Source organism: Dromaius novaehollandiae, chromosome 2, assembly GCF_036370855.1.
Source record: "Dromaius novaehollandiae isolate bDroNov1 chromosome 2, bDroNov1.hap1, whole genome shotgun sequence".
NCBI classification, from domain to species: Eukaryota; Metazoa; Chordata; class Aves; order Casuariiformes; family Dromaiidae; genus Dromaius; species Dromaius novaehollandiae.
In genome coordinates this window covers 17,711,520-17,737,923 of record NC_088099.1, presented here as the reverse complement: position 1 = coordinate 17,737,923, position 26,404 = coordinate 17,711,520, and the positions used below count along the sequence as shown (strand labels likewise).

At 43.2% G+C, this 26,404-nt stretch overlaps 1 protein-coding gene across 2 annotated transcripts; it reads right to left on the bottom strand.

Annotated features, from left to right (window-relative positions):
* Positions 1 to 2,640: 2,640 nt before the first annotated feature.
* Positions 2,641 to 24,280, bottom strand: MAP3K8 (mitogen-activated protein kinase kinase kinase 8). Of its 2 annotated transcripts, none has more exons than XM_064505861.1 (9): positions 24,112 to 24,280; positions 20,610 to 20,734; positions 19,266 to 19,626; positions 16,318 to 16,482; positions 14,542 to 14,803; positions 10,708 to 10,814; positions 6,423 to 6,575; positions 5,546 to 5,792; positions 2,641 to 3,988 (listed from the first exon to the last, which is right to left on the bottom strand). In XM_064505861.1, exons 2-9 carry the CDS (start codon positions 20,642 to 20,644, stop codon positions 3,861 to 3,863), a joined length of 1,458 nt encoding a protein of 485 aa, XP_064361931.1. In that variant the 5' UTR covers positions 20,645 to 20,734; positions 24,112 to 24,280; the 3' UTR covers positions 2,641 to 3,860. The 2 variants fall into 2 exon arrangements, with proteins under 2 accessions (XP_064361931.1, XP_025957439.1); XM_026101654.2 differs by lacking the exon at positions 24,112 to 24,280 and adding an exon at positions 23,753 to 23,990.
* Between the last annotated feature and the right edge of the window lie 2,124 nt (positions 24,281 to 26,404).

The window sequence follows — 26,404 nt, the reverse complement described above, 5'->3', positions numbered from 1 at the left end:
ATTGCCCAAATGATTAGCTTCAGCTGGTGGTGGTTTCAAAAATAGACCTCACTGGGCCAGGAAAAGAAATGAATGCTATGGCCCCAAGTAGTGCTTTGGTGTTTATTTATGGAGAACACGCAAAGTCCTACTTCCTGAAGCACAGGAAGCAAATGAGCCATAGGAAGCAAAATCTTTGCTCATAGTTTCTGGGCCTGCTTCAGAAGCAGCTAGTAGAGACCCGAGGGAAGTTGTGTCCAGTCATACATATGTTCTCAATTTCGGTCACGCACGGAGCCATGTAATGTCCCAGGCGATGCCTCAGTTCTTCTGAATCTATCCTTTGCTTCCCCTGAGTTAGGTCTTCCCAACTACTACTAAGTGTGAGTTTCTTTTACACATGCAACTGTCCTTTATCCAAGAGCATATTTGCTTCTGTCATTTAGCCAGAAGAGCAACCTGCCAGTTTCTTCAAGATCAAAATGAAAGGGGGTAGTACTCAGTAAAGGGCCTCCCCATCCCCTCCAGCACTGCACACGAGGAGCACTTGTCTGACTTCCCTGTACTTCTACTGCAATTTTTCCTCAAATCTCCATCCTGGTTAAGAGCTCATCTAACCCCCAAACAGAAAACCCTTATTTCAGCTTCTTTGAGTGGCTCCTCCAGGTCTTTCAGTATTTGCCTACTGACATTTTTATGGGATTAGAAAAGAAGGTCCTGATTTTAGAAGCAGTCAAGACACTAGATTCCTACAGGAAACATGGAAAAGAAAAGCAGGGGGTTGGAGGGGAGGGACAAAGAAGCAGCGGCTACAAGAAACAGGGAGCAAAGGGGCTTTGACTTGTTTTCCTCCCCCCACGTGTCTCAAAGGCATGACTTAAAACCAATCTTCCTCCATTAAGAGGATGGAAGAGCTTAGCATGTCTTAAAACACTCTCTCCTGACCTGCTCCGGTGGCAGCTTGCAGCAGGACCCTCTGTAGAGGACAGCACTAGTGGTCCGGGTCTCAGGCCAATCTGAAGACAAGACCTACCCAGCCCAGGAGGCGATAACACACTGCTGTGTCATCCATTTTCATCCGTAAACAGAACTAAGAGCACTGGGTTTCTCTTCCCTCTTAGATTTTCTCTACAGTTAGTAAAAATAAAACTACACACTAGAAGAAATTAACAGAAAGAGACCAACCACTGCAAAATCTCAGCACTAAGTGCAGGCCAGCCCTCACACTGGTGCTTGTAGTGGCAGAGCTTTACTGCCATCCCGTTTCCTTCCCTTCTGTGCACTCCCCCAGCCTCAATTGCTCCATCTGCACAGCTGCTCCAGCAACCCGACCAGAGAAACAACTCTCCCCTTTGCAGGCTGGTTTTAACCCAGTTCCTGATGCCGTTCCCCATGCAGCCGCACAAACAGGTGTACCTACACAACACGGGCAGCAACCAGTGCAGGATGTGCTCTAGCCAATATTGTTCCACAGAGAAACCCCTGCTTAACTGCTGCCTGGGGCTCACCTAATAAATAGTCCTCAGCTATTAGAAAGTTCGCAATGCCAGTAGTAACACCTGGTGTTTAGTGTGCCTGAACAGCTATTTGTTGATTGTGTACCAATCCTTTGAAGCAATATTTATCATGCAGCCTCATACTACTTACACATGTGGATGTGCTTATAGAGAGCTATTGGTTCACTCCCTCAAACCTTATCACCCATATCCAGCAATACGCACGCTGGAATTACTTTGAATTATCTGGTCAGCTATTACCTGCATAGCGTTAAGACGTGACAGCCATATAATAGGAGAGAATATTAAATAGTGAGACTGCCCCCATTTGCAGATTTCTGTGATGAATCATTTAGCTGGGCAGGGGGAGAGAAGGAAGGGATTAAAAAAATGAGAAAAAAATCTTAACATTTTTCAGGTAACAGTAAGAGCCCTCTAGCAGCTTACAATTCCTACGTTGATTTCAGTGATGTAGTATTCAGGCACTTGATAAGCATTTGCATAATATCTAGCCACTGTTTGATGGGGATAAACATGTTAATTTTATAGAAGGGAAACTGGGGAGCAGAGACTTTTAAAACCACCACCATTCAAAGTCATTGGAAAAGCCACTTCCTACTGATCCCATGAATCTCATTAAAGACCAAAACCCAGCAGCAGCAGAACAGAAAATTGAACCCAGACCTCTCAAGGCAAAGGCGAGTATCCAAATCATTATGCCATCTCTCCTTTAAACCACCTACACTGAAAATCTGATGCCTGAATATCCCGATCACAACAGCCAGTATAAACATGAAGAGGTGTGCCCTGCATTGCATGCCTCGAAACAGCTGGTCTAGGGATTTTGTACTAAGTACTGGAGCAGGGGGGTATTCCCAGGACTTTTTACAGCAACCAACATGAAAACTGAAGTGCTGCATGTTACACCCGACTACAGTCTACCAGTCAGGCAGCCCAGAAATCCTGTGGTCTGATAATGAGATTTTGTCAGAAATACTCATCATCTGTGACCTGAGTCTGAAGACCTGTCAACACTGACCTTCGCCCAGCTCCCAAAACATGGAATGATGCACATAACGTACCTGGGCCATGACAGGGGAGGTTGGCACGAATACTGTCGCAGACCCCGCTGTTCTCAAAGATTAAAGGACAGACTGACCACGCCTCAAGGCACTGAGCTGGATTTATTCATTTGACCATATCAGTATCAAACTGGAAATCATCTGCTTAAGATCATTTGTTAGACAGGAGCAGTATTAAATAACAAATATATGAAAAAGAAACCGTGCTTCAGAAAAGATTCAGTGTACAACATACATAGTATGCCATTTTAACATAAATGCTTAAAAAGAGTCATCTAAGCATCAAAGGGAGTTTTATAAAAGTTTACGTTCTCATCCCATGGGATGTACAGAACTATGCAGTTTACATAGTTTTACTATCATCCAAAACATCGTGTTTCAAATGTATGAGGCACAGCAAGAACAACATAATTCCATTTCCATAGGAACATAAACACAGCTTGTCACTAATGACACGCTTTCCAAACCATAGCACTCAAGGCAATTATACACATGTACAGTTTCAAAGCATTAAAAAGCAAGAGTCTGGAGTTTGCCCACTGTTACCAATAGGAAATAACATTTGCTCTACCCTTGAATGCTACCCAAATTATCCTTGCAGTAGCTGTAACATTGAGTGCAGCTGGAGTCGCTGCCCTGCTTTGTGAGGGCTGGCTTGCTGCACTTCTCCCGAAGCAAAAAACAGCCAGCAAAGGATTCCCTCTGCCCAGGTAGAAGAGGGCAGAGTGCCCAACTTAGCCCTGACAGCCCAGGGAAAGTGCAAAGATAAAACACATCTGTAACCAAGTGAGGGTCTGGCTCCAGATGTTTCTGGCTCTAGAGTCAGCTGAAGCAAGTTAGCTCAGCCTAAGGGAGGCCCTGATTCGCACCGAGAATGACCACAGACTGAGTTAAGTCAAAGACTTCTAAGAAGTTTTTAACTAAGGATAGCTCAGATGGACCAGCTCTTACCGCCCACATGCTTAATTTTTTTTGAGGGCAATAGTCGCAAGCATATATTACAAGTCTTACAAAAGTGCAGGCCCAGCACAGGAAGATTCCCCAGATTAAGATATTCCCAGCAGTGTTTCTTCTGCCTCCTTGTTGGTCCCAGCAGACACACAAACATCGCCGCTTGGGATCAGCTTATCAGAGCCCCTAAGGGTTTAGCTTAATCATCTGTGCAGTTAAACACCATTCACATTTTACAGCCTACAATGGCAATATTTTTATGTACAAATTTGAAAATCAAGTCTTAAAATCAAGTTTTAAGAGGTAGAGGTCCATTTCTGACCCGCAGACATAAACCGTTACCAAGTCAGTCTTATTCTAATGCTGGTGGTCCCCTAACAATATTGAAGTAACCAGCTAGAGCTCCAAGATCTATGTAGAGTGATCTTTGCCTCTTTAGCAGGTCTGACTCATCCGTGCTCCCTGTGCACAATGAGGAATCTAAAAAGAAGAGATGAAGCATGTAATTGTTGCACAAATAGCTACATTAGTTCAGTTTAATAAATGCAGACATTTTTGGAATAACTGGCTTCATATTTGCTTTTATTTATCTGTGTTTTGGAAAGCTTCATTTTTAAGGAACATAATATAAACCTCTTACATAAAACATAAGATACCACATCAAGTCATAACTCCAGGCAAGGAGAAAACAACTGCAGCTTTCCACTGAAAACAACAAAGACTGTTCAATATTTTTAAAAAGCCCTCCATCATCTGGGACAGTTACACAGAGCTTCCTCATCCACTGAGCTATAGTGTCAAAGGAGAGTTTGGTACAAGAAAAAAAAGAAAAAAAAAAAAAAACCTCAAACCCTCTGCTAGCTCTCTGCCAGCTGAGAATTCCCCTCATTATGGGGGAATTCTCATCTAGACGAATGACATCCTCTGTGTCGCTGGATGCAACAACACAAAACAAATCTAACACCATTGGTCTCAGATTTCTTTCTTGTAAATGAATGTACACACTATCAGAGCTCTGAGGAAACCTTTGCAACTGCAGAACTCCCCTGAATACTTGTATAATGAGTGTGCTGGAATCTCAAGCACCTAAATTAGAGTTCCAGCTTAACAGCCAAATATTCTTTCATCTCCAAAAGAATTGATTCAGATGGCCTGTGCCTGTCAAAGGACTGTGTACCCAACAAAGCAAAACCAGAAGAGCAATGCCATTATAAATGAGAACGTTTAGAGTAGTTTAAGTGTTAAGTGGTTTCATTGCAACTGCAAAAGACAATTATGCATTAGAGCACCAAGAATTTTGCATAGGTATCTTTTCAAATAATTATCACAGTCAAATAAACCACTTGTCTGGGATCTGTTTTTAAACGCCTTTTGCCAAGACACTCCCAACCAATTTTAGAAGTAGGAAAAAAAATTTTTGAAGCCTGTTAGCGGGTTGCAGGCATGAAATTTCCCTTTGGCTTGATATTATTTGAGGACACACTGAGGTTTTTTAACTTACTAATGCAAAAGGGAACTGTGTTCTATCCTACAGTGATTTTTAAGACAAATGGCTTTTATCTTACTGCTGACACTCAGAATCATTACAGTTATGGGTTTTTATGTTTGTTTGCTTTTAGGGAGGCAAAAAGTGATGGTTTTGTTGTTGGTGGCAGTGGTTGTTGAGGCTTTTGTTTTTGTTAAAAAGCAAACCACTGTTAATAAAAAAACCTGTTACCACTAAGAAGAATTAAGGCAACTTTGTGACAGCAACCTATACTTCATAAAAAACTGTCCTGAATAACCACCAGGGTTTTTTCACGAGCCAGTGCTTCCGTAGCTGCAGAATTCAGGCTAAGTTTTTGTCCTGTTGAAGTCAATGGGCGTTTTGCATAACACTTAATGAGCTCTGGGTCTGATCTCATCTGACCGAGATTTGTATTGGTCTCTTTCCAGCAGCTTTTTCAGTTTAGTCTGTTTCTAAAAACTTAGCCAAATCCAATTTTGACATAAAGTAAAATTTAAAAAGTGCAAGGTAGGTAGGTCTGACCCCATTACCTGTAATGTTTTCTGGCAACTGCAGCTCCTTCCTTGTGAGCAGCCTTTTTCTTTCAAACAATGCTGAGTCCAGACTCTGGCACCGTGGCTGCTCCTCCGGCGGGGGGTGCAAGGCTTCATGTTTCAGTAGGTCTGCTGCAGACAGCCTGTGATTAGGGTTCCTTTCTAGCGCTGCTTCTAGCAGCTCTCTCATGGAAGTACTGCAGTCTTCAGCTATGTCCTCTAAGGGGGGAGCTTGTTTGTGTATCTGTTGGAATAAAAGGAACCATTGAAATGACTATTCCAAAAGTGATGGGAGAGGAAATCATGGATAACCACATTAGTAGTCTGGAAATTCCCAACTTACAACTCTACACCTTTCTAAGCAGGGCTGAGCAATTACAACAGAACACGTAACTGCGCAAAATCCACTTTTTTTTTAAAATCAGATTTTATCATAAATTTTAAAGCTTGGAGCAGCTCCAAGCAAGTCTAAGACCTGCTGCAATGTAAATTCACCAGATTCCTGCACCACTCTGGATGAAGCAGAGATTCAAATTTGCCTGGCTCCAGTTTTTAATCTGTAACTTCTCAGCAAAACAGAAGTGCAAAGCACAGATGAGCTTGTTACAATCAAGTTTCACACTGTTCTAACCCTGTCCCGGAAGAAAACCAAGGCCTGTAAATTGTAACACAAACCACAGAGATGACTCCAGCTCAGCCTCTGTCTTCCCCTAAATGATCAAAACCCACTTCTTCCCTCCCTCCCCCAAAGCAAAAAAGATGGTGTCATCTCTCTGACACATATTTTGATACTCTTTTATAAGATGGGAGCTTTCCCAACAAGGGAACAGGAAATCCTTCCACTGAAAAGCTCTGCTTTTCTGAGGACACTTACGATATAGAGGTAGGACGGATATGCAGACCGGGGGTATCTGTTCACCCAGGGTGGGATGCCAGTTTGCATATGAATAATAGTAGCTCCCATGCTGTAGATGTCAGCTTTTGTCGTATGGCCTCTGCAGAGAATGACTTCAGGACTCATGTAAATCTGTAAAAAACAGTCAAAAAAGATTAATCAATAGGGGAAAACAGCAAGCAAAGACCAATCATTACATTCTGTGAGCTGAGAATCCCCCATCTGAAGGGACAAATCCCATTAGTATCTGCAGCCTGAGGACCAAGCACCAGCTGGGGAACTGATTTTCTGCTCTGCACGTCATCGCAATCTCAGGGATTTTCTGGTCTGGCACCAGAACAGACTCATTCTCTAGGTTTGCCCCACAGCTCAGTGACTGAAAGCTCCCTAAGCTGTGAGAGGCTGAGGTTCAAGCCACTGCTCTGCTTTGCTCAGCCCAGTGGCAGGAGCCTCACAGCCCTCCACAGCACAGGGAGCTGCCTGAATTGCCCATTTATTTGGTGGTGGGGCCCTGCTGGCACTGCTCCCTTCTGCATGAACAAATGGACACTCATTAGGCTGAAGGGCGAGAGCATGACTCCACTGCGAGTCACCCAGTTAGGGTGTAGGAGTCGATGGCTCAAATCTCTGCTACATTAACTATTATACAACTCTTATGGAAGAACTGACAGATACACTCCCTTCCGTCTTCCTTACTCTCTCCCTCTGCCCCCATTATCCAGTAAACTGCACATTTGGGCACTACTGCGGGAAATGTGGTAATAAGGCACAAGCCAGGTCTCAGGCAGGACATATATTGAAAACCAGGTCTCTAAAGTCTTCCTGTGTCCCCTTTCCCCTAGGCCATCCCCAAAGTAGCTATTAAAGCAAGTGTCCCTCTTCCACCCTTTCTTGACTTGTCTAAACCAAGATATAGTTTCCATCCAAACACTTCACTGAAAGAGTCAGATTTGTCAAAATCCAAAAGAAGTATTCAATGCAATTCCCTGCCAGCTCCTGGCAGTTTTGTGTTTAGGCTGAAGGGAACCAGACGAACAGGATGCAGGAGGCACTCCCTGCCACTGGAAGGTACTGCATGTACAGCACTGCCACAACCCTCTGGCAAAAGCAGGAGGTTTCAACACAACATTGGCACAGCCCACAACACACTAAGTTAGCAAGCCATTATATTTGCTTCTGGCTTCTACTTTTCCCTCGCCCAATTTCCCTTTAGAGGATCCAAACAGAACTTTGATTAGATCAAGTCATCATGCCACAAGGAATCACATTACAAGCCATTAACTGAGACAAGGGCAGGAAGTTATATCATCACCCCACAGTTTGAGTACTTATTACTACAGATTGAGAACAGCTGTGGGGCTCATGCAAATTCCAAGGACTATTTCCCAGTAAATCACACCTCATATTTGCAACTAGAACTTCAAATAGGAAGTCTATGCAGCAGAAGCTTACATGTGCTACTTACTCCTATCCATCCCCTTCCTCAAAGCTAAGATAAAAAAGTCTGTCTGCACCTGCCATATGAGCAAAGAAAGGAATCTCTACCTTCTAAAAAAGTAATTAGGGCACACCATGCAACTTCAGTGAAAGTAACTACACACAGAAAAAGCAGCTGCCTTCTTGAGAAAAAAGGATGAAACAAGAACCTGTCTGAAGTTCTAGCCAAACTGTGAAAACCAGTCAAGATGCACCTTAATTGCAGAGGAACAGAAGCAAAGATCAGATGTGCACCAAAGCTGTGACTTCAGATTGATTCAGACTGACCTAGGGCTGTGTTGCTGCCAAAGCAGGCAGCCCAGCTCCCACACATCTTCCTCTCCACACTCTTCCTTCTGCTGCCACTAGCCCTCATTTATCAGTCAGACCAGAGACACAATCCACCTAAAAACTAGTCCTATTCTTCCTACTGTGCTAGTCTTACTTTAGCATTTCTGAAAATAATCACACCCTCGACATTTGATTAACCTCAGTGGACAACTTTTTCCCCTTGAACGTTTGTAACGGAAGCTTACACATTTTATCAGTGACAAAAGCATAACAGAAAGTGTAGGAAATGCCTCGAAAAAGCGTTTCCTGCAGAGCACTTTCATCACAAGCATCATTTTTGTGCTGAGTGCATTGTACATATACTGTTCAGAAAACCTAGCTCTTTCATGTTACATAAACTAAAAAATTTAACTGTCCTTCAATCATTTTGCCCAGCATTGCAACCTGTTCATTTGCATAACCACAAAGAAGGTTCACTACACTCAGCCCTTCCTTGCTATACGAGTGAATCCTAAACTCTCAAAGGAAGGACAACATGCACAGGAGAAAGATAACTTCTACTGTCACTTCCTTCATGGAAGCCAGTCCCAGCCAACATCAGACATTAGATAAGCCAAGGCAGTTCATAGGCATGACTCCATATGGCAGCGGTATGGCTGTAACAGAGACGGCTCATCTGCACAGCCACAGGCAAAAAGAAACAGCACTCCTGGACAGTCACACCACTCCTCAAGGCTGCACAAAGCAGGATGCAAAGCTCAGAGGACCTTGGCTTAGCAGCAGAGATCTCACTTTGAAAATCAAGAAAGACAGTGCTATCAAAGATTAAAAGGGTATGTCTGGGTGACTAGATTAGGCTCTCCAACAGGCACAGGCACTGTGGAGAGGAAGAAGATGACCAGAAGGAAGTATGGTATGAGACTCTTCTTCTGAGCAGAAAAACCTATACGGTAGCCTGCATGATGTTCTTAGAAGTCTTCAATTGGCATTTGAACATCTCCTTTCCCAGTCCTCTCTCCGCAACCTTACTTCTGATTCATGATGCTGCAATAAAACAACAGGAGTGCAAACTTCAAGAATTAACTACCTCTCTGCACCACCCCTGTCCCCAAAGAAAGCAAAAAACATGTATCCACGTGTCTAGGGATTGTGTGGACTGACCAGTTCCTGGGGACATGACTGTAGGCACTCAACAGGGCAGAATCATTTTCTTCTTGCTAAATGAAGACTAAGTGTGTTTTGCAATTACTCTCTCCAACGTGAATTTGGTGCAGCCTCCAAGAGCCAGGAGTGGATCATCATCAGTCCACTCCATAAGCCTGGAAATTTTCTATTTACATACATCTTCAACCTTGGGAAATTCCCTGTCAGGGCTTCCATCTCATTCCCACAATTTTGTTTATTCTCATTAACAGCACATAAAATTAAAGCACAAGTAAAATGCCAGAGAGCATACTCCTTTCAGTACAATGAGCAGTTTAAGTTCTTGACTTCTCTGATTGGAAAGCCAGTGAAAACAAATGTTCAAATATTTTCCCCAAAATCTTAAAACTAAATAAAAGAACAAGCCTGACATTCTGTGAAACCTTAATTCATCCTACTTTTTTGAGGAGTGAAATGTTCTCTTGTCAGTTATAAGCGTATCTCCTCTAGATGCATGCCTGTGCTCTGGAAGACTATAAAAATGTAAAGTGCCAGCATTTCAACTGAAATGTCTCCTGTAACCAGCCTCCTCTGGCAAAAGGAGGCAAAACGATATTTGCAGCAGCTAGCCAAGCTAATTGCTAAAGCTCCAACCTGGAAAACACTTTGCATGAGAGTAGGCTTAGTGGCAGGCAAGAACTCTGTGCATGTTCAGAGCCCAAATCATGACAGATATGCAAAAGGCTCTCACCTCCACCACTGTAATGTTTAAGCATCTCACCAGATAATCATCAACCACACAATACATAATCCCCATAGGACGAGAGGGTTACATATAGATGGGAAATAGAGCTTAGAAATGCTAAGGGACAAAACCCAGAGGTCTGCAATTTCTGTGGTTTCAAAGGAGGAGTCAAACTACTGCATTGAACTGGTCATCCAAGCCCATATCTGACATCTCAGAAGAAAACTTTGATAGAGCAAAGAAACAAATTTCAGTCTGCAGAGTCTTCGGCTAGCAGTTGATTCACTGCAAACAGCCCTCCTCAGAGTACTGTTCCTGCCTTTGGCTTGAGAGGATCCCAGTTTCCTCCTTGACTTCAGATTTAATGATCATTAATAAATGGGACTGTTGAGAAGGTAATACAGCTCTCAAAATATAACACCTGATTCACCATTCAGCAAGCTGAAAATTAAAACTTGAGATGATCAAAAAGTTAAAAACAAACATTAAAATAAATTATTATAAAACCCTTCTGCCCAAGCATCTACCTTTTAGCTCCAAATCTGAGGCTGAGCATCACAACAATTGTAGTGAAGCAACATAAGGATTTTTGTCCCTCCAGCTTCTTACCTCTGTTCCTCTAAGGTCTTTGGGATAGTAAATGTCTTCAGTCATTTGAACGCTTAGGCCAAAATCCACCAAAACAGCCTTAGTTGACATAAATACAATGTTGCTTGCTAAAAGAAAAGCAAAAATGACAGTATTTAGCTTCTAACCTGCTGGGAAATTATTTTACAACATAACTGTTTCATTTAGATGTTAGTCTAAAACAGGAGATTAGCACAACCCATCCCTACAGCCAGCATAGTCATTCTACATAAATTATATCTTAGAAATCGAACTGGACTGGTTTGTGTAACAGAAGAACCAATATTTGGTCATTTTCCTAACTAAAAAGTAGAAAAAGGTAAGGGGGGGTGTCAAAAAAAATAAATAAATAAAGCCTGAGGGTAAGTGAGGAAGTTGGAAGACTGATAGACCCTTTCCCAGCACAGCTGGTCTCCTGCATGGCTCTGAGGATCTTTCATGATCTCCAAGGTTGGACAGGTCTTGCTATGAGCAGGCATAGTTCTTGGTCACCAAGAGACTTCTTTATACTAACATTTTAAACAAAGACAAAACTAAATAAGAACTCAAGCTTCTCCACAGCATCCACACCAGTCTCTTGCATGGATCAGCAACAGTGGCTCAGTGTAAAGACAGAAGCTAGACTACAGCTGTAAAAGTAACAAAAACTGGGACTTCCAAACTCCCACTGAGTTTCAGCAATATCTAGGAGCTTAGTTCACTTTCCTTCATAAATCTCTGCCTAAGGCACAACTCTACTCACAGGCTTTCTTTACAGCTGTATGTCTGATCAAAGATTTACAAAGATAATGCTCTGTGTAAGCCTTGAGAAACTCAGAGATGTTTGTTGTCTTGGAAGCCACAGACAAATGAAGTCTGCAAGTTACACAACACAAATACAACACTCCCTCCAAAGGAAACTGTGGAGTCGGATCATTTTCTGTCTTGATAGTTATATTCATAATTTTTATAAAATTTTCTTCAGGCAAATTAAAAAAAAAATCCCCATTCAAATGTTTTCACATTCAGTTTCATCCTACAGTCTGGTTGTATGCGTACATGCGGAAAGCCTACCTTTTGCGCTTTTTTAAAAAATGAGTTGCAAGAAACATTTCCTTCCAAAAGTGAATTTTCTTTTCCTTCCCAAAGTGAATTTTCTTTACCAAGAACATAATTTGGAAAAGCATACGAGCATATGCAAAAGCACCATTACCATACAGTGAAAAGAAAACAGACTCTGATTTCAGCTGTCCTGTTTCCTGAAATAATCTTTCAGGTATTTGCCTACTTACGAGTTTGTTCTCTAGGTGCTACAAAATTATGTACATACATTTGTAATTTTAGGCGTAACTCTGAAGATACAAGTTTAAACACCACATGCAAGATGATGCAGAATGTAACACTGTCGTAAAGGCAACAAGTTCTGCTGTATATTTGAAACCACACTCAATGCTAGCTTCAGTCTGGGAAACAGTAAGAGCTTGAATCTTCTAACAGGGCCAGCTCTGTTGAAAGGTATCCAGCAACTCTTCCTTTTGCCACGATTGAAAATACCCAAGGCTGATTCTAGGCTCACTCAAGCAAGTGGATGTGTTACTGCAAACTTTCATGGGCTTTGGACTAGGTCCCCCCACCCACACCAAATAATCTTATGATTTAACAGCTTCCCATCCAATAGTTGAAATAAGCTACAGCACTAAGAGCAAAAGTCCTACTATATTTCAAGGAAATCTTTCTCTCACTGAAATCCCCAATATCCTCCTTTGTCAGCAGAATAGAGACTCAGTAGGAGAGGACATGGACAGCAAAGGATCACAGATGTTTGCATCACAACCTTTTCCATTTTGAGTCCTCCAGGTAAGGAAGAAGGAGCAGCATCCCTGCTTGCACTCCCCCAAGACAGCCGGTTTCCGCCAGCTGGTGCAGCCTTGCCAGGCAGCTGGGTTTTTGCTCAGGTACATGGTTGGAGTGCAGCGACACCATTAAGAGTCCAGCTACCCAGCTCACATCACTCAAAACAGCTCCCTGCAATGATACCCCCGGGCCACGGCTGGGAGCGCTCCATGGCCTGTGTTTGCATCCCCAGGCAAGCCTGAGCCTGCAGTTTCAGAGTCAGTGGGACCTAAGTCCATGCCTCTGCCAAAAAAGAGTGCTCAGAGAACCAAACTGCCCAAAAAGCAAGATGAGTTTTCAGCCAGACCAGTTCTCTCCTCCATCTCCCTGCGTGACCCCACGTGTGATAGCGAAGGTACCCAGAGAAGGTGGGAACGCGGGGTGAAGAGGACTCGCTCCGTCAGTGACAGCACAGCCCGCGGGTGGATAAGGCAGGGCTCACGATGCGTGCGGGCAGCGGGGCGAGCACCCGGGCACTGCTCCCTCCAACCCCCTCGGCAGTGCCAGGGGGATGAGCCAGCCACAGATCACCAGCCCTGCAGCCTTTACAGAAAGGCACCTTGGGAAACTCCCCAAATTTTTCCTGAGACATGAAAATAAGCCTTACACTCTCTTTTTGTTTGGTTGACTGCAGGCCTTTTTGTTTCTTTTTAAATTCAGTTCTTCTCTCGTACCTCTTCCTCCCCTCTCTGCGCACCTCAGAGCGGTGCCATACCTCACCACCTCCTGTCCCCAGCTTCGCTGCTGGCAGACGGACGTGGTGGCTACCAGTCCCGAGCTGCTTCTATCCTTCTAAGTCAGCAGCAGCAGTAATGCAGAATAGTGCTTGCAAACCCAAAAGGTACTAATGTCTTCCCAGTTCCCAGCACGTCAGCTCTTTTACCCACTATCTAGATGTAGTAGGATGGTTTTTTTATTGATTTGGTTTAGAACCTTTTAACTAACTCCATTATTATGCCAATTACTATAAATTAATATGAAAGATACTTAATACAAGTGAGAAAGCACAACTGAAGGAAAAATTTTTCAATTTTATAGTTGCCAGGGTTTCAAAGGCTTACTTCTAAGTACTGATCCATATTAACAAAAAAAAGATCAAAATCTAGTAATTCCTGATATAAGCATCTTCTGTCATCTATTTACTGTAACATTTCAGTTTGGATATTTCTATTTTATAATTTAAACCCTCAAGTTTAGCAAAAATGAACTTGCAAAAGAGATACATCTTGGTTAGAAATACTGCTATTGGAAAGGCAGGCAGCGTTTATCTATCTGCAGCAAGGATGGTTGCTTGGAGAAATAGTATTTAATATTAAGTGTAACACATTAAACTTTAAAGCAATTCAATATTTCTCTGTTTAGTTTAGGTGTAACATCAATGTATTATTGAATATTCGTACATGTTAACACCTGGAGGGTTTTTTTTTTTCTTTTTTTTCTTTTTTTTTTTTTTTAAAAAACACATACTAAAATTTGCAGTAACCATTGAAAGAAAAAAAAAAAAAAAACAATGAAAAAAGTTACATATTTAGTTCCAAAGTGGAAACAAACTGAGGAACAGCCAGTCACGCACAAACACAAAACCAATAACAGAAGAGGGTACAAGTGGAAGGTGGGCAGAGCAACATTCAGGATAAATTTACAGGAAAGAGGGAAACTTCTTCCATAAAACCTACTGATAATTTTGCTTGATTTCTTTAGGTTTTTGTTTCAAACCGAGTTGCTCAAGAGGGGAAAAGGAACTAGGACTTCCAAATAGCACATTTACTAAACTGAACTAATAGAAAGCATAAGCAACTGTTATCCTAAGAACCTGATGTTGTCTGTTGAACACCACCCCATTTCTCTGTGCCTCCCTCCCCAAGACACATCTACCACAGTACCAAGCTTTTTGCTGGAGCTGCAGAGTAACATGGGACACCCTGAGGAATGAAACACACGTACGTTTGATATCGTGGTGGATAATCCTCTTGGAGTGGAGAAAGTCAAGTCCTTTCAGGATATGCTTTGTCACCCAAATGATTTCAAACTCTCTCATAGGCCCACAGCTCTCCAGCTTTTCCATGACAGATCCTCCCTCTCCAGCTTCCATAAACAGATGGATAGTCTCATCCCACAGAATAGCACCGTATAATTCAGCAATGTTTTCATGACGGAAACAGGCCTGTATTTCAACATCTGACGGTTTGAACTGCTCCACTGGGACCTACGTCATTGAAACAAAACCACATGAAAGCAGGTCCAAAAACTGTACTAATTATCTGTACTAATATTAGTTTTCCTATATATTAAAATGGGAGAAGGAAGCAAAGCATCTCTATCCACTTGTTACAGTAAGAAGCTTAATTTTGATTCTGTGACTTGTTCTTCCTTTCCAATTCAGATACATCCTGTTCCAAGTCGAGAGAGTTTTTGGAATCATGCCCAAAGAAAAAGTGCAATCTTCCAGAAAAAGCAATGTAGCAAGAGCTATTCCCGTCAAAATCTGCTGGTTACGCAAAAGCTCTATGCAAACTTCCTGGTGAAGGAGATAAAAATCCCATGGCTTTTTCAATTAGCTTTGTGAAGTCTCATCTGCTCCACGAGAATGATACACTCATTTGGCACATGGAAAGTACTTGCAGTAACGAAACACTCAGTACAGTCTACAGACTGACTGTGTTCAGGACAACTAGTGACCTTGGTTAAATCCTGACCAACACTGCTTTATGGGTTATGTGAAGTGAAGTTTGCTTTTAAATGAGCACTCAGCAATACTGTGTTTCTTTAAAGAGTACTGATAGCAGACAGTTAAGACAGTACCAGGCAGTGTTGGCTTGCAGACAGAAAGGTTACTGACCATGCTTTCTATTTCCCCCCCCCCCCAGACTTGTGGTTGTGAACCAGGTAACAGTTTAATACTTTTACTATAAGGAGAAATACTGTTTGTACTTCTGGAAACATTAGGGAGCTTTAACTCTGCAGTGTGTTATGCAGAAGTGGCATGCTACAGTTGTCGTCACGTGGATATGCTGGGTGCAAGAGGAAAAGGACCTACAGCTGCCTCCCCCAGCTCTTTTATACAGAAGTAATACAAACACTTATTCACACGTGCTGGAATATTGAGCACTGTTCCACAGCTGAGCTTTTACTAGCCGTAAATATTTATGACTTAATTCAGCATAGCACTTTGAACAAAATGCTGACTTGCAGAAAAACAGGGGGTTGCTCAGCAATTCTCTTCAGCATGGCACAGCCTTCTGCTCCACTGGGGCCCAAAACAGGAGGAGACTTGCATGTGAGCTGAGCTCTTGGGGACTTTAATGGCACTAGAATAAAGAAAACTTAATTTTGAAGGCCCCAGTACCACCTGCAGCAACAGCTTCAGCAGGGACAGGATTTCATGCCAGTGTCTCACCACAGCGAGCGCCACAGGATCTGCACCCCAGAGCTGCAGCTGGGCAGCTGGCCTGACCATGGGGCACTTCCAGCTACTGTCAGGATGCTGAAATTTTGAAGCCTCAGATCCAAACAATGAAAGCAAATTAACAGTTAAAAAAAGTGCAAGTCCAAGTATGAATTATAGAACATTTTTCTTACCTTCATTGGCCTTGGTAGGCCAATAAAACTGAGGTGATAACCAGCTAACGATGGAATTCGACGCTGACAAATTTAAAAATACCCTGAGTGTACCACGTCATACAATGTTTGCTCAGAGATAAAACCACTGAACTAACATACCAGTTTGCATGCCATTCGTTTTTTGGTTTCTCTGTCTTGAGCTAGGTACACCTTGCCGAAAGCTCCCCGAGGGATAAAGTCAGAGCCAATATTCCTGTAAGTCAGCTTCCATGGAAACAGGAGCACATCTGAGTCAATTTGATAGCGCCCATTCTTGGGTGTAATCTATAAAGTAAAAAGGAAAAAAAAAAAAAAGAAAACCACTGAACACACTGAAGTTAAAGCTACTTCAATGCTGATTTGACACATGTAGCGAAGAAAAAAACCACACACATACGTGTACGATGCACGGGCTCTGTTCAGCTGTCTTTATTTAGAAACGGCAAAGGGGAGCAGCACGCGAGGTGTGGCACTCATTCACAGCATACGCATCCACGTTTCTCTCCAGTGACTAACTTAAAGTGTAAGTTGCAATTAATTGTCTTGAAACAACAACAGCGGCAGGGTTAACGAAATTACCCACCTCTTGTTATTAGCTTTACCTGCACGTGTTTGTTCTTCCTGTAATCTGCTGACTTGTTGTGCCACATACCTGTTACTCACAGGCTATCTTACGTGAGCAAGAGTTTCAGCATTTCCTAATATCGCATGCACTCCTGGGGGAGCACATCTTAGTTTTCCACCTTGTATCAGGATTCCTGCTGCTTAGTAAAAGGTAAAAGGAGTCTGCTTCGATTTCACCAGCCACCCTGCAACACTTTTACATTATAGCTCAAAAAAGAGCAGGAGTCGCACTGCCTGCTTTAGGGAGGCAATGTGAGGAGTAGAGGTCCTCTGTACCGCCAACAGGGCGAGGAGGCTCCTCCAGCAAGCGATTTGGAGCGCCTGAGCGAGCCTCTCGCTCTGAATCTGCCTCTAAAACAGCTCCTTCCCTCTGCGCATGGCAGAGAGACCAAACACCTAACTACCGCAATGCTAGTACTGCTTTAGTCTTTCTATTTCTTAAGCCTTTAGCTGAAAAAAAAAACATTACAAGAATTAACATCTCTTGTGAATATGTTTCTAATTAATTCAGGGATATACAGTATTACTAGTATCCAGAATATTGTTAACCTGTTTACTGCTACTTGATCAAAATTCTTAACTCAAAGGTATATAAATGCAGATCAAGGATATTTATTATTCCATGTCTTTACACAGCTTCACGCACTCAGCTCTTCAGCTGCTTCCTAACATTAGGAAGGTTACAGTATTGTTTTTAGATTTCTTTCTAAGCCGTCATGCACAATCTCCCTGTGCTTTAATTACCTTTGTGTTTTTCAATTAGGAAAATATTTGAAAACTACAATTGTCATTTGTGACTAGTATCTAAATAAGAAAGTTAATTCTCAGAAATTCTAAACTGTTAAGGGCCGGGGGGGGGGGGGGGGGAAGGTTGTATTTTTTTTATTTTGCTTATGACATGCAGAACGAGCCTCTCATCTGTCAGAACCAAGATAGAGCCTGTTACAATCTGCACATTCTTCCTGCAAACTTCTGCGTTTTGAAGGGCTGAGAGCAGCTGAGCCACATGGGCTGCATCTATCCTGGTAAATAATACAGACTGATTGGAGTGGATTGCGGAGGGAAAGAGAGCCACCAACGTCACACTGTTCACGTTTCAGGAAGGTTTACTTTGGACTAGTTTCTAGCCTGAAAAGCTTCTAGCCTTGTGAAGCCAGTGCTCATTTGTGGCTGGAGAGCATCTCCCTGCTTAGTTTCAACTAAATTCAGCTTGTGCGCTCAAACACCATCATTCAGCTGTGAGCTGCAGCATGGTCAGTGGGGGGTCATCAGGCAATCAGAAACACACGCCGGATCCTAAATAAATGCTATAAATATTTCCAGTGTAGGTGCACCCACTGAGATGCATCTAAAAGCAATGCCCTGCCTCCAATCCTCAGTTGCCCAATGGGTCACGTGCATCTAATAATACTTGGTTCATACCAATTGTATGCATCTACAGAAGTAATATGCAAGCAAAACAACCGTGAGTATGTAGAACAGTGTCTATCCTAAGTATGGCAAACATTTAATGTTAGTAAGTGTCACTTCAATGTTACAGAGTTTAAAAAGTGACTGTTTTGCAACACTGCAACACTCCCTGCAAGTCAGGATAAAACAACACTCTGCTATTTCATGCTTGAGTAAACAGTGAGCCTAACAGAGAACCAATGCTCACATGAAAAACATATTGCATAGAAGATATCTAAGATAATAGATTTAGAATATATCAAGAAACTAAAACAGCAGGACAAAGCTGTTCGCACAAACTTCCATTTCATGATGTTTTATTACCAAAGCAACTGCTTTTTAACAGAAGTACATTGACACTAATTTCTACAGATGCTTATAGAGCACAAAACATTTTAGGGGAAAAAAAAGAACGTATTTCAAAACACCATGACTATGCTAGTATGTAGCAGTATATGATATTATATAATGCAGTAATTTTGAAAGTTAGAGTTGATACTATATGTCATTTCTCTTTGTATAACCACTTTTTACAACAATTTGTCAGAGAGAGTGAGTAAATTCAGCTACTCTACTAAAATAGATCCTAAACCTTTACTTGGGAGTTTTGCGTGATGGACACAAGGCACTGGAAAACCCTTATCATCTCCTAAGCTCTTCCTGTATGCCATTACAGCTTTTTCCCTTTTACCGACTGTCTCAAGTTTGTCTTCAATGTTGGAAAGTGTTTTCTAATCTTCAGAGATACCAAGAGGCAAACGTACAGTGGACCTTTCTGAACAAACGACCTTTTTGCATGGGTACCTGAGATGGCAGTGGCTAGACTGGACGGCCTCAGAGATGCCCTCCAGCCCCACGTTCCTGCAGGGAACGACGCTCTGACTGTCACTCCTCAGACTGGGGGTGATCTTTATGTACATTCATGAATCACTTCTATCAACTAACAATAACTTTGTTTTTTAAGTATAAAAAAAAAAAAAGAGAGAGAGACATACCATATTCAAGAGGATTCCAGATTCTTGCTGTCTGCATCCTTTACATTGTTTCGCAGTGTTAGACACCTGATTTGCAAAAGCAAGCAAATCTTCCACAGTCCCGTATTTGACGCATGACATCAAAGAAACTTCCCTTTCACAAAATAGTAAAGATTCTGCACGTTCTTCATTTTGATTTGCTTCTTCACACATGGTAATTATGCTGTCTTCATAAACTGCAAGGTCCCCACCTGGATAAAGGTTTTCCATGATGTCTATCACCTCAGACATATTTAAATTAGTTAGCAACAACTCAATTTCCTCTTTGCTATCACTACCAGTGCTCATATACTCCATTACTGTTCGCTTTGCAAAACCACTCCTGAAAAAAAAAAGAAACAAACAAACCTGAAATCACTTCATCTAAAGTTGTTTCAGCAAAGCAAGAACGAAAGCTCATCATTATATGGTTAGATTTAAGATGAGTACATTGTATCATGAAAAAAAGTCATGATCAATAGACCAGGTGAAGAGGACATAGAAAAAACAAAGTCTTTATTAGCGGAATTTTGTTTGAAAGCTATTAGTGAACATCCCCAATCATTCACTCTTGGAATTTTCTTTATCAGAGATTTTCATTAGGGATGCTGGTACAACAAGGAAGCATGAACTAGTTATATTTTGCTGGATTACACAAAAATGAAGAAGCATCCTTAATACAGATGAGATTACATAGAAAGCAATGGAATAGGACCAAAAAAACCCCCAATATTTCATGTCCTCACAAACTAATAACTCTTCCTGTAAGAGTGGATTCATCATTTTGAAATGGACGACAGAGATATAAGTGTACTATATGAGTTTATCCCCAAATGTTCTTGAGTAACTTATGTGATGTGTCCACAAAGAGGAGAAAGCCATGGAGCAAGACCATTACAATAGCAAAAAGCATCTGTTAGTATCATTGTACAATGCACAAGTAAGACACCAGCTGAAATACACCACCCATTTTGGGGGGGCATTACTGACCAGAACTGGATTTCAACTGCAATTTTCACCCATTTAAGAAGAAAATCAGAAACTGACTTAACATAAGAGCAATGAGCTTTTGAAGCAGTTTCCATCAGCTTGTTTGGCCCTCACTATTTCTAACAATAACTTTTAAGATAGATCTTGACCATTTTGTTAAAGAGGACCAATGACAGGAAACTGGATTCAGTGTCCCAAGAAGTCCCCTCCCATCCCAGGTTCCTAACACGAGCCAGACAGAGTTTTTGTATTCAAGTTAAAAACATATATGCATAGCCAGTCATTAAAATACTTATACAAATAATTTTCAACATGCACGCTTCAATGAACACTTACCTTATATTTATCCCGGTTACATCACACAAAAACATCAAAAATGTCTCAGTATAATCCCTCAGTTTGTCATGTATCTTGAACCCGTATTTACCACTGATGATAATTTCACAGTGTTCCACAGCAGTCTATTAAAAAAGCAAAACAAAGTAAAGTAATGGCAGACGTGCTCAGGCAGAAGGACTGGCCTCTACTCATATGATGATTTGCTTCACAGGCTTCATGGAAAGAAAAACTAATAATCACAATGCCAAGATAATAGGGGATTTTTTGCAGAAAGAAAAAAAAATGACAGCTCAAACAAGAATCAAGCTACTGTATGATCATCTAGATTTCCAAGTAGTAGTGAAAAATAAGTTTTCCATAGTAAGCTTCTGAGTTTTATTCTCTCTGTCTGACACTTGCAAGTTACAAAGAAGAATCTCCTTTTCCTCTAGCAGAAGTGAGTAGAACATATCTTATCCACAGCACTCTCACTTCTCATTTTCATAATCCACTGCAAACACCTATTCTGGGCAAAAGATAACAACCAGAAAAAAAGATACATAAAACGAAAAAAAAGAAAGAAAGAAAGAAAGCACAACCTATCTCAAGGACAAATAGCAGACTCAGTCCCCTGGGGCCACGGAGCAATGCATTTACCTAGGTGCAGTCTCTGGTTTTGATCACTATCTTCCTCGCCCTCCCCACAGGGACACGGAACTTTTGTGGCACATATTTCTCATGGGTTCGAGAGTATTTACGTCAGCTCTAACGTTGAAGAAAACTGAGTAAAGTGACGTGGCGGACTTGGCAAAGAAATTCAGACCGCGTGCGGCAAGCTCGAAAGGCAGGGCAGGAAAACTGCAGACACGGTGCACGACAAGGTACATCGCGGCCCTTGCCGAGCGCTGCGGCTGCAGTGTCGGGGCAGCACCGTGCCCCCCCCCCGCCCCCGGCCTCCATGGTTAATGCGTTTCACCAGTACTCACGCACACCAGTTCACCCAGCGTCAAGTAAATGCAACATCACCCCTAGCATTAGGGAAGTGGGAGTAGGAAAACTAAATTAACGGTCATTAGCATTAATTTTGCAGAATTTGTATTTGGGTGGTGAGAGGGGTCAGGGTTTTTTTCAACAGCAAGAAATAACAAAAGTGAAGGCTGTTTTCTAACCTGCAGCAGCCCACCTTCATGCTCCATCCCCAAATCAGAGGCTGTTAGAGCAGCCTGAAAGTGTTTACTCTTTATAAAGGAGATTTATATCTTTCTCCATAGCAGGACTTTTATTCATTGCTTTTTGATGCTGAATTGATGGGGGTGGAGGGGAAAAAAACACTCAGTCCAGTCATAAGAGGACCTAAGAGACTGCATGTGAAAAGTAAGGTAAGTTAGAAACAAGTCCTAAGGGACTTTCTGAAACAGAATATGAGCCTGCACAAGTTGTAGTCTCTCCTGGATATAGACAAGTCAATAACATACTTATAGTAACTCACTTTTTCATAGCATTTTCATGCATAAGAGTTGTGCAGTTTAGACCAAATGCAGCTTTCCCTCAGTGCCAACTCTGCTTTGTTCCTCAAAATGTTCCCAAACTACAGCATGTTACTAATATTATTCTCAACAGTTGCACGACTTCCCACAAAGGTCTGAATAAGTAGAACAAAGTGATTATAACCAGCTTATTCTCAGTTTTATGCCTTTAGTGCTTGAAAGCAGCTGCAAACCCTTCATTTTTCCCATACCTAGTAAATTCCAAATACTACATGTTTACATAGCGAGAACATTTTCTAGACTTTATAAAGCCCTTTTTGCTTTTAAATTGTGCAGCAATTTATGGATTACATTTCCACCACTGGCAAAGGCTGCCCATTTGCCAGCAGTGAATTCATTGTCCCTTTCCTCTCTAGAATCCTGTACTAGTATCTGCACTGAGCACTTAAATAATGCTCTAAAACATTCTATACAATTCAAGTGATTGAAGAATTTAAGTCACTAAATATGTTTTACTTGAGTTCTCAATGAAAAGTCTGGTTTTACCTACAGTGGAAAAAGAAAACTAAATGCAAGCACTTAAATCAGTTGATAAAGCACAAGATTCTTTCTCCATCTCTGGCATCATTTCATCATCATCACATGAGCAACCAGCACGCAAAGAGTTTATTTCTCTATTTGTCATGAGTAGCTTTTCCCTGAAAAGGCTTTTTCTGAGAAGAAAATTGCTTGAAAATATCTTCATATGCCATATTAAAGGGCATAAGGTTAACTGGATAGCCCAGTTCCTCTGAGCTCCTGCAGGATTTTTTGTGTGTCAAGAATAAGAAAAAACCCAGCATTTAAAAAGTCTGCACAGACTGGCTCAACACAGTCACATACTTATATAAAAATTTCTTGTACTGTCTTTAATAATTTTCTGGTTTGACTGCATGCAGTTAACCATCAGCGGTGACAAAAATCCATATTTGCTCATGAGAAAAACTATTGACAGACCTTGAAAAACACAATCCCTTTCAAAAAAAGTCTGCTGCAAAGTAACTAAAAATTTCAATTTCCACATAATTTTAGACTTTCCCGGAGCAAGGGGGGGGGGGGGGGCTTCTAATGCTTACAGTGGCAAAAAGCTTATCTACAATAGAGATTCACTGTTCTCCTTTTTGGTCTGCAGATGCAGAGCCCGTTAAACTAGGGAGCAGAACAGGTGCCAGAGATTAAGTGATTTTAGCAGCAAATACCATGCTGCTGAAGAGGCTGACAGCAGTAAGGAGACAGCCCACCTAAAACCTTGTGAATCTTGATCCACCGTCCGGCCAGCAGCAAGCTGGGAGAGCAGCAGAGGAGAGAGAAGGAGCGCGGCTCCCGGAGGCAGCAGCCGGCCGAGGATCCCCAGCGCCTCGCCCGCCCCGTCCCACCGGCGCCGCTGCGGGAGAGGGGCCGCGCCCGCGCCTCCCCCGGCTGCCGGGCTGCTCCCGCGCCGCTCGCAGCACCGGGCCCAGCTGAGCCGGGGCCACAGCCGAGGCGCTTCTGCCCCATAAGGCGCGTGGGGGAAGGCGGTCTGCACGCCGGCTGCCCGCACCTACGAGCTACGGCGCTAGTTCTCTGCCTCCTTATACAGGGACGCTACAGCTGTAGCGCTGTGGCCCCTTAAAAAAAAAAATCAGCTTAACCTACATTTGAGAGGGAAGCGCTCTGGCGTTCACGCTGTGGGCTCCGTAAAGAGGGCTCAGAGCTGAGCTCGGCCACAGGCTGAAAAGCGGTTTTATCAGCACGGCAGCTCGCCAACTCCAGCCGCAGGCTCGTCGGCAACGATATCAAACAGTTTGTCGCTTTACGCTCTACCGCCTTCCTACACGCTCTCAAACACAAACAGAAAGGAGTAGTTTTTTCCTCAGATGTCCGTCCAAATCCCAAGCACGCAGCGCCGCCCCCCCCCCCCCGCCCCCGCCCAGGAGCTCAGGGAGCCGCGGAGGGAGGGAGCGAGACCCGCCGGGGGGCACCGTCCGACCCGCCGCCCCCCACCCTCGCCTCACCTGCCGCCGCGGGGCTCCGCGCTGCCCTGCGCGCCGCGGCCCCGCTGGAAACTCCCGGGGGCGGCCGGGCAGCGCCGCCCTCCCCGCGCCGCCAGCGCCGGCCCCGGTTTCTATTTCGCTTTACTGGAAGGCGAGCGAAGGCGCCTCCCCGCTCCGCCGTAAAGGTGCCGCCCGCGGCCGGGGCGGGGGGGGGCGGGAGGCGGCGGGGCCCGGCCGGGCCCCGCCGCCTCCCGCCCCCCCCCGCCCCGGCCGCGGGCCCCCAGCGGACTTCGCATCCAGTTTCCTTCAGCCCATGAAATCCCAGATATTGGATGGGAGGGTTTTCAGGAGCAAGGCTTTTTTTTTTTCCTTCCCCAATTTCTTCTCTAAAAGTAGCTAGGCTGCTAAAAATTGTTAAATACGCTCTGAACCAGAAAGTGGGGAGGAAAAAAACGGGGGGAAAGGAGGGACAGAAAACATGACTCTGTAACCCAGTGAGTCCTTGGGTGCTCCTAGAATGAAGGGAAACTGGATTCAAGACTTTGCTAAAAAACCGGCAGGATGGGGATTTGAAGCAAGTTTCTCACTTGACAGGCCAATGGTCTGATAATCCCGGCGAGCGCTCCTGCAGTGCCCAGCGCTGTCCTTGCCTGCGGCATTTTCAGCTCTGGTCCGCGGCCTCTGCGAAGCCCTTTCCTAAAGCCCCCGACATTCCCATGTGTGGCACATGAAGCCGAGAAGAGAGCTGATCAGCTTGCCATGCAAACTTAGCTGAAGCATTACCTACATAAACCTTCAGCTGAAACTCTGTTGGAATTCAGGACAATGACGTGTAGGATTTGTCAGTGGCTTTAGGATTAAAATATTTGGGAAGATTGCATTGTGAGTTTGAGAATTGCTAAAAATGGGCTGGACTACGTTTTATTTCTCATTGAAAAGGCGGTAGCTCTTGCAAGACTGTGCTCCCCCACAGCTTCTCTTCTAGTGAATTAGTTCTCAATTAGAGAGAGAAAAGGGCATCTCTCAGTCACCAGAAGCAATTCCCACAACACTAGGAGCTGATCAGTTGAACCTGTTTTGAGATCCCATGAGACAAGCGCTATATGTTCTGGTTTTTATCTGCGTTATAATAGAGTATATGAAATCTTAGTCTACTGAAGTCAATGGCAAAACCTTCATTATAAAATTTCAGGACAAAGAATTCACCTTAGGCCTCAGTGTTTATTTTCTGTACATGTAACTCCTTGCAACTCAATCTAGTGGTGCTCTAGCTTCACAGTTTAGCACGTGGGACACTACTAGCAGTGTTGACCTCTGTTCACACAGAGTTTCTTCTCCAAAAGGTACGGGTGATACATTGGCAAACCTCCCTACAGGAGATAGAGATCTTCTTTGGCGAGTTCGTTTTTGCTCAATTGCACTATTCAGTGTACCGACTAAGAAATGTCTGTGGAAAAAAATGAAGAAAGGTGAAGATGACTAATGAGAAAAAAATGGAGGAAGTAAATACAGGGGATTTGGGAAGAAGGTAGGCTATAGGAGAAGGAATGAGGAGAGCGGCGCAGCCTAGGAGAGGGCAGAATTGGAGCAACTGGGAGGTGCGAGGCTGAGTAACACACCCTTAATGTATTACGGCAGCTCTCACGCTAGGATAACGTAGGTATCCTCTTTCAGGAACCTGCCTGGGATATTAGTTTTCCCAAAGCTACAATTCATTTTAATGAAACCATTTTCTTTTTTTAGATCAGCTTCAAAGGAAAAAAAGAGGAGGAGTTTCTCTCTTTCCACATCAATGGATTCAGGACGGACATGTCACAGGATGCCAGAGTAAAATCAGGTACTTAGTACAGGCACAGGGAGGAAGCACACGGAGGAAGCAGAAGTTTCTGCTCCATGGCATACATATGTAAGTCTACTCCCATCCTTCAGGATCATCCTGTGGCACAAAACCAAGATAACAAGGTCACAGCAATTACTTGCAGCCTCTGACTTACTAGGAGGCTACCAAGCAGCGAGGACCTGTTGGCAAAATGGTCACGTGACCCCTAATTGACTCTGCAGGTGTGCCCACGAGTTCTGCATAAACGACTCTCCGTTCAAATATTACAGAAAATTGTATCTTCTCCATTGCACGGAGGGAACTGTTTCTGCTACAAGGAGTTACATGTACTGAAAAACAAACAAACAAAAAAACCCAACAAAAATACAGCGCGTTCCGGCTCCGCAGAGGCGGCGCGGTGCCCTCGGGCGCCCGCCCCGTCGGGGAGCGCCGCAGCGCGGGACGCGGCAGGCTGAGCCTCGCCGGCTGCCGTAG